Source organism: Salvelinus sp. IW2-2015, unplaced genomic scaffold (assembly GCF_002910315.2).
Source record: "Salvelinus sp. IW2-2015 unplaced genomic scaffold, ASM291031v2 Un_scaffold5369, whole genome shotgun sequence".
Lineage (NCBI taxonomy): Eukaryota > Metazoa > Chordata > Actinopteri > Salmoniformes > Salmonidae > Salvelinus > Salvelinus sp. IW2-2015.
The window spans coordinates 24,528-33,510 of NW_019946634.1; the positions used below are offsets into that span (position 1 = coordinate 24,528).

At 47.7% G+C, this 8,983-nt stretch overlaps 1 protein-coding gene across 1 annotated transcript in view; it reads right to left on the reverse strand.

Moving 5' to 3' along the window:
* Positions 1–6,688: 6,688 nt before the first annotated feature.
* LOC112078181 (phosphatidylinositol 4-phosphate 5-kinase type-1 alpha-like) overlaps positions 6,689–8,983 on the reverse strand; it is a 9,573-nt gene continuing 7,278 nt past the window's right edge. Inside the window, exon 4 of the mRNA XM_070441972.1 lies at positions 6,689–6,872. Coding sequence (XP_070298073.1) covers positions 6,689–6,872 — 184 coding nt within the window. The remainder of the gene's footprint in view (positions 6,873–8,983) is intronic.

Genomic DNA, 8,983 nt, shown 5'->3' on the forward strand with positions numbered 1-8,983 from the left:
CTGATTCAGCTGGCACTGGGTGGAGGTGGCAGAGAGGGGGGGGAGGGAGAGAGTGGGGGAGGGACAGAGAGGGAGAAGGGAGAGACGTTGTGGGAGGGGACAGAGAGGGGAGGAAGGGAAAGAGACGTGGGGAGGGACAGAGAGAGGGAGAAGTGTCAGACATGTAATGTCAGACATGGTAACGGGGGAGACGAGGAGGAGACCGATACATATTTGTTATTTATTAAGGATCCCCATTAGTTCCTGTCAAGCCAGCAGCTACCCTGGATTGGACCCTTTCTTCAGTTTTCTCCTAAAATGACAAACCCAAATCTAACTGCCTGTAGCTCAGGCCCTGAAGCAACGATATGCGTATTCTTGGTACCATTTGAAAGGAACACTCTTGAAGTTTATGGAAATATGGAAAGGAATGTAGTAGAATATAACACAATAGATCTGGTAAAAGATAATACAAAGAACAAAACAACCGTTCTTTTGTTTTTGCACCATCATCTTTGAAATGCAAGAGAAAGGCCATAATGTATTATCTGCCAAGGTGCAACTAAGATTTTGGCCACTAGATGGCATCAGTGTATTGGCAAAGTTTTAGACTGATCCAATGAACCATTGCATTCCTGTTAATTTTGTGTCAGACTGCCCAAATGTGGCCAATTTGTTTATTAATGACTTTTCATGTTCAAAATTGTGTACTCTCCTCAAACAATAGCATTGTATTCTTTCAATGTAATAGCTACTGTAAATTGGACAGCGCAGTTAAATTAACAAGAATTTAAGCTTTCTGCCAATATCAGATATGTCTATGACATGGGAAATTTTCTTGTTACTTACATCCTCATGCTAATCTCATTAGCCTACGTTAGCACAAGCGTCCTGTGGAAGGGACACGAAGAATACCGAAGAAGTTTTAACACCCCTACTCTTACGATAAGTGCCATGGAACCTTTTAACATCCCATCTGCAAGACGGCACCCTACACAGGGCAATGTTCCCAATCACGCCCTTGGCATTGGGATATGTTTTAGTCCAGAGGAAAGAGTGCCTCCTAGTGGCTTGGTCCTCCAAACCACCTCCAGCAGCTCTGTCCTCCATCCACGGACTGACCAGGACCGACCCTGCTTAGCATCTGGTCTCCCATCCAGGACTGACCAGGACGACCTGCTTAGCATCTGGTCTCCCATCCAGGGACTGACCAGACGACCCTGCTAGCATCTGGGTCCCATCCAGGACTGACCAGGACGACCCTGCTTAGCGAGGCATCTGTCTCCCATCCAGGGACTGACCAGGACCGACCCTGCTTAGCATCTGGTCTCCCATCCAGGGACTGACCAGGACCGACCCTGCTTAGCGAGGCATCTGGTCTCCATCCAGGACTACCAGGACCGACCCTGCTTACATCTGGTCTCCCATCCAGGGACTGACCAGGACCGACCCTGCTTAGCATCTGGTCTCCCATCCAGGGACTGACCAGGACCGACCCTGCTTAGCATCTGGTCTCCCATCCAGGACTGACCAGGACCGACCCTGCTTAGCAATCTGGCTCCCATCCAGGACTGACCAGGACCGACCCTGCTTAGCATCTGGTCTCCCATCCAGGGACTGACCAGGACCGACCCTGCTTGAGCATCTGGTCTCCCATCCAGGACTGACAGACCGACCCTGCTAGCATCTGGTCTCCCATCCAGGGACTGACCAGGACCGACCCTGCTTAGCATCTGTCTCCATCCAGGGACTGACCAGGACCGACCCTGCTTAGCATCTGGTCTCCCATCCAGGACTGACCAGACCGACCCTGCTAGCATCTGGTCTTCCCATCAGGGACTGACCAGGACCGACCCTGCTTAGCATCTGGTCTCCCATCTAGGGACTGACCAGGACCGACCCTGCTTAGCATCTGGTCTCCCATCTAGGGACTGGCCAGGACCGACCCTGCTTAGCACTGGTCTCCCATCCAGGACTCTGCTGAACCTGTCTCCACTGTGTCCTCTAACAGCTCAATAGCAGAGTCGGAACTATCCTGGTCTAGGTTTCATCATCATCTCATCCGTCTCCTGGCAACGGACCATAAACACACTGAAGGAAGCATATAGCAGAGACAGAATTGAACAGGCTCACAGAGCGACTTAACACATGTTGTTGGAGTATTCATTCAATTAGGCTCTTTAGCCAATGCGAGATGATAGACAGTAGCAGCTACGGCAGGCTGAGGAGGACAAGGGGAACAGCTTGATAAGGACAAATAATATCTGATGGTGGGCGCATGACGCCTTGGGTTGCAAGAATCTAGAAACAAAAATTTAAGTTGGAAGATTCTTGAATCTGGAGAGAATAAGCAGGAATACAGTAATCGAGATATCCTTGCAGAGCTCTGTAAGAGCGAGGTTTACTGTAAATACTGACGACAGGGCTCTGTAAGAGCTGAGGTTTACTGTAAATACTGCAGACAGGCTCTGTAAGAGCTGAGTGTTACTGTAAATACTGCAGACAGGCTCTGTAGAGCTGAGGTGTTACTGTAAATACTGCAGACAGGGCTGTAAGAGCTGAGGTGTTACTGTAAATACTGCAGACAGGGTTCTGTAGAGCTGAGTGTTACTGTAAATACTGCAGACAGGGCTCTGTAAGAGCTGAGGTGTTACTGTAAATACTGCAGACAGGGCTCTGTAAGAACTGAGTTTACTGTAAATACTGCAGACATGGTTCTTAAAAGCTGAGGTGTTACTGTAAATACTGCAAACAGGGCTCTGTGAGAGCTGAGGTGTTACTGTAAATACTGCAGACAGGGCTCTGTGAGAGCTGAGGTGTTACTGAAAATACTGCAGACATGGTTCTGTAAAAGCTGAGGTGTTACTGTAAATACTGCAAACAGGGCTCTGTGAGAGCTGAGGTGTTACTGTAAATACTGCAGAAGAGGCTCTGTAAGAGCTGAGTGTTTACTGTAAATACTGCAGACAGGGCTCTGTAAGAGCTGAGGTGTTACTGTAAAGACTGCAGACAGGGCTCTGTGAGAGCTGAGGTGTTACTGTAAATACTGCAGACAGGGCTCTGTGAGAGCGAGGTGTTACTGTAAATACTGCAGACAGGGCTCTGTGAGAGCTGAGGTGTTACTGTAAATACTGCAGACAGGGCTCTGTGAGAGCTGAGGTGTTACTGTAAATACTGCAGACAGGGCTCTGTGAGAGCTGAGGTGGTACTGTAAATACTGCAGACAGGGCTCTGTGAGAGCTGAGGTGTTACTGTAAATACTGCAGACAGGGCTCTGTGAGAGTTGAGGTGTTACTGTAAATACTGCAGACAGGGCTCTGTAAGAGCTGAGGTGTTACTGTAAATACTGCAGACAGGGCTCTTAAGAGCTGAGGTGTTACTGTAAATACTGCAGACAGGGCTCTGTGAGACTGAGGTGTTACTGTAAATACTGCAAACAGGGCTCTTAAGAGCTGAGGTGTTACTGTAAATACTGCAGACAGCGCTCTGTAAGAGCTGAGGTGTTACTGTTATAATACTGCAGACAGGGTTCTGTAGAGCTGAGGTGTTACTGTAAATACTGCAGACAGGGCTCTGAGAGCTGAGGTGTTACTGTAAATACTGCAGACAGGGCTCTGTGAGAGCTGAGGTGTTACTGTAAAGACTGCAGACAGGGCTCTGTGAGAGCTGCGAGGTGTTACTGTAAATACTGCAGACAGGGCTCTGTGAGAGCTGAGGTGTTACTGTAAATAATAGTCAGACAGGGTTCTGTAAGAGCTGAGGTTACTGTAAATACTGCAGACAGGGTTCTGTGAGAGCTGAGGTGTTACTGTAAAGACTGCAGATAGGGCTCTGTAAGAGCTGAGGTGTTACTGTAAATACTGCAGAACAGCGGCTCTCGTGAAGCTGAGTCGGTCACCTGACCCTCGCAACAGGAGCCGGTACGTAAGTGGGTGTTAGCCTGTAAATACTGCAAGACAGGCTCTGTGAGAGCTGAGGTGTTACTGTAAATACTGCAGACAGGGCTCTGTAAGAGCTGAGGTGTTACTGTAAATACTGCAGACAGGGTTCTGTTAGAGCTGAGGTGTTACTGTAAATACTGCAGACAGGGCTCTTCTGTTCTACTCTACTGGCTCTGTGAGAGACAGACACAAAATGTTTTACTTTTAAAGGTGCAATATGCAYAAATCGCTGTGAAATATCTTTTCAAGAACCAGAAATATTGTATTTTCAGCTGGTGTACAAAACKGGAAGTAAAAGATGCAAAAAACTAAACTTAAGCACAGAAATGGCACACATAGTGTCACGGCCGTCAAAAGGAGGAGACCAAGGCGCAGCGTAGTGTGCGTACATTCTTCTGTATTATAAGAATGAACACTGAACAAAACTAACAGTGACGCTATACAAAATGAGTGCTAACAGGCAACTACACATAGACAAGAACCTACAAACACCAAAGGGAAAATGGCTACCTAAATATGGTCCCCAATCAGAGACAACGAGAAACAGCTGCCTCTGATTGGGAACCGTAATCAGGCCACCATAGACATACAAATACCTAGACCTACTAAAACCCCTAGACTTACAAAAAGCCCTAGACAATACAAAACTAGRATACCCACCTTCGTCACACCCTGACCTGACCAAAATAATAAAGAAAACAGAGATAACTAAGGTCAGGGCGTGACACATTGAACAGACGTAATGTTTCTTAGAATTGCTTTCAACGCGAATGACAGATCTATAGCTCACATTTCTATGTGAATTTGGTCAGGTTGCCCCCCCCAAAAAAAGTCCCATATTGTAGCTTTAACAATAGAGAATCTCTTTCCTCAACGTCCACTGTTGTCCAAGAGTTGCTGAACGTCCTCTTCCCTTCAGAGAACACACAGCATCCTGTTGTCTTCACAGCCGTTCTGTTCACCAATCACAAGCAGGATATCAAAAAGACAAACTAACCAACACGGAGGGTTAGAGATGGCGATATTCTAACGACAACAAGGTGGCCATAAACACTTCCCAGACTAAGWACGTATCCCAAATGGAACCCTAGGCCCTATGGGCCCTGGCCAAAAMAAGTGCACTAGATAGGGAATAGGGTGCCATTTGGAAATCAGACAGAATGCCTTTCTGTGTTAAATATATCTAGTGTCTTAGTGATGTTGAAATGTGGGACGGTCTGTAATTTGTCTCAATTAGAAAGCGACCAAGGTAAAAAAACAACTTCTTAAGCTAACAAACACACACCACAAAGAGGTGGGTCTTTCTTTCAGGAGTCTGTTGTGTTTCTGATCAATAGGGTTATCTTTGAATATGAAAAGATCTTTGTCATGTAAAACAGTGCTGGGTTKGATTTAAAGGGCCCYGGGAGMGTTTAGGGAGGGTCTGAGCACTTCAGAACAGCGTGTGTGTTTTCATTAGCCAAGCGGTGCTGTACGTAGTAATGGACCAGTTATTATCAGCAGCGGTGGTTAAAACACACGTCTTCTGTCTAGAGGGAGGGAGGGAGGGGGAGGGAGGGAGGGAGGAGGGAGGAGGGAGGGAGAGAGAGAGAGAGAGAGGAGAAGGAGAGAGAGAGAGAGAGAGAGAAGAGAGAGAGAGAGAGAAGCAGGGCTGAGGGCCCAAGGGAGGGAGGGAGGGAGGGAGGGGAGGGAGGGAGGGAGGAGGAGGGAGGGAGGGAGGGAGGGAGGGAGGAACGAACAGATGGAGAGATGGAGGGACAGTTTAGATTATAGGTGTTGAGGTATTCAAACTTCCACCACCCTCCTCGAACCCACTCATCCATTCCTTCCTCCTCCACGTTCAACCCAGTCACCCTAGCCTCCCCATTCTCACCCAGTCACCCCTAGCCTCCCCCCATTCTCACCCAAGCACCCCTAGCCTCCCCCCAATTCTCACCCAGGTCCCCCCTAGCCTCCCCCATTCTCACCCCAGTCACCCCTAGCTCCCCTCTACCATCACTAGCTCATCTCACCCAGTCACCCACTAGCCTCCCCCATTCTCCACCCAGTCACCCCTAGCCTCCCATTTCTCACCCAGTCACTCCTAGCCTCCCCCTTCTCACCCAGTCACCCCTTTAGCCCTCCCTCCAATTCTCACCCAGTCCACCCACTAGGCCTCCCCCATTCTCACCCAGTCACCCCTACCTCCCCCATTCTCACCCAGTCACCCCCTAGCCTCCCCATTCCACCCAGTCAACCCCTAGCCTCCCCATTCTCACCCAGTACTCCCTCCCCAATCTCCACCCGTCCCCCTGCTCTTCCTCACCCAGTCCCCCCTAGCCTCCCCCATTCTCACCCAGTCACCCCTAGCCTCCCCCCATTTTCTCACCCAGTCACCGCCTAGCCTCCCCCATTCCCTCACCCACGTCACCCCTAGCCTCCCCATTCTCACCCAGTCACCCCTAGTCTCGCCCATTCTACCCAGTCACCCGCCTAGCCTCCCCCATTCTCAACGCCAGTCACCCCTCACGTCAACAGTGAAGAGGCAACTCCGGGGATGCTGGCCATTCTAGGTAAGTTCCTCGTGTCCAGTACTGTGTTCTTTTGCCATCTTAATTCTTTTATTTTTATTGGCCAGTCTGAGATAGGCTTTTTTCTTTGCAACTCTGCCTAGTAAGGCCAGCATCCCTGGGTCGCCTCTTCAGCTGGCTGACGTGAGACTGGCTGTTTTGGCGGGTAATATTTAAATGAAGCTTGCCAGTTTGAGGACTTGTGAGGTGTCTTTTTTCTCAAACAAGAACGTCTACATGTACTTGTTCTTCTTGCCTCAGTTTGTCACCGGGCCTCCCACTCCTTCTTCTATTCTGGTTAGCGCCAGTTTGGCGCTGTTTGTGGAAACCGCATGGTGAGTAGTACACAGCGTTGTACGAGATCTTCAGTTTCTTGGCAATTTCTGCTGGATAGCCTTCATTTCTTCAGAAACAAGAAATAAGACTGATGAGTTTCAGAGAAAGTTCTTTGTTTCTCAGCCATTTTGAGCCTGTAATCAAACCCACAAATGCTGATGCTCCAGATACTTCACACCTAGTCTAAAAGAAGGCCCAGTCTTATGTTTCTTTAATCAGAACAACAGTTTTCAGCGCTGCTAACTAAATTGCAAAAGTTTTTTTTTAAAATGATAAATCTTGGCTTAGCTAAAACAACGTGCCATTGGAAGGCACAGGAGTGATTGGTTGCTGATAATGGGCCTCTGTTACGCCTATGTAGATATTTCCATTAAAATCTGCGTTTCCCCGCTCGACTAGTCTTTACAACATTAACATGTCCTACAAACTGGTATTTCTAATCAATTTGATGTTATTTTAATGGCGAAAACAAATTGCTTTTCTCCTTCAAAAACAAGGACGATCTTCTAAGTGACCCAACTGTTGACGCGTGGTGTACAATCAGAGCATTTCTCTGTAAATGAAAGCCATAACACAAAAACAAATAAAAATTGTGTTCATGAAGTATCACAGAGGTAATGGTAGCCATGTCGTTGGTATTATTCAGGCTATGCCATGGTGCCATGCGTTCAGTAGAAACAATTATTCAAGGTGTTTAACTCAATAGGTTTGCACAGAACACATTACAGTTCTTCTGAGAAATGAAGGCTTTCTCCAATAAAACACAATGCGCATGACAAAATAAGCAAAAAAAAAAAAGTATGATTTTCAAATTCAGAGAATTCATTAATAAGTATCCTTGAATGCATTGAAGTCGGACCAAAGCCGAAACGTTTGATGATTTTTGGAGGAGGAATAGGAGGAGGAGGAGGAGGAGGAGGAGAAGAGGAGGAGGAGGAGGGAAGAGGAGGAGGTAAAAAGCCAGAGAAGATGCGAGCTACCAGAAACCTCCACGCCTCTAATAACTCCTTTACAATGAGTCATTCATGGAATTCATTACTATCAACCACACACACACACACACACAACACACACACACACGACACGCACACACACACACACAGAGACACAACACACACACACACACGCACACACACACACACACACAGAGACACACACGCGCCGCACACGCGCACACACACACACACACACACACACACACACCACACACATCACGCACACACACACACAGAGACCACACACACACACGCACACACACACACACACACACACACACACGCACACACACACACCAACACACACACACACACACACACACCACACACCACACACACACACACACACACACACCACACACACACACACACACACACACACACACACACACAACACACACACACACAACACACACACACAATGAATGAATCTTCCAGAGCACAAGCCCAGGCCCACCACAACTATTATTCTAAAGATTTTGTAAAAACATGCGCTACAAACTACTCTTCTTTCATCCACCAGGGTTGGTCTCTACCGTTCTGTAGTACTCTAAACATCACACAGATGTAGACCAAAACACACACAAGCACACAGTCCCAATTGGAAGGTTGTTGGACTGGTTGAAGGTTTTCAACAGGTTAGGGTGTATTTCTGGCTCGCGTTTGTTTTTGACAGTTGTAACCCTGAGGTCATCTCAGGCTGATGTTGTTTTTGCTACTTGTGTTTTTTCTTTAAAGTAAAAGCCAAGAGTTGAGAAGCCCGATCACGTCGGTAATGTGGGAACCAAACTGGAAACCAGAACCTCTACCTGCTTTCTCAGTCAGGAGTTTAGGAGACCTCTTCCTTGCTGTAGTGAGCAAACACAGAACTTCTCTCAGTCAGGAGGTAGGAACCTCTTCCTGCTGTAGATGAGCAAACACAGAACTTCTCTCAGTTCAGGAGGTTGGAGACCTTCTTCCTGCTGTAGATGAACAAACACAGAACTTTCTCTCAGTCAGGAGTAGGAGACCTCTTCCTGCTGAGATGAGCAAAAACACAGAACTTCCTCTCAATCGGAGGTAGGAGACATCTTCCTTGCTGTAGATGAGCAAACACAGAACTTCGTCTCGTTCAGGAGTAGGAGGACCTCTTCCTGCTGTAGATGAGCAAACACAGAACTTCTCTTCAGTCAGGAGGTAGGAG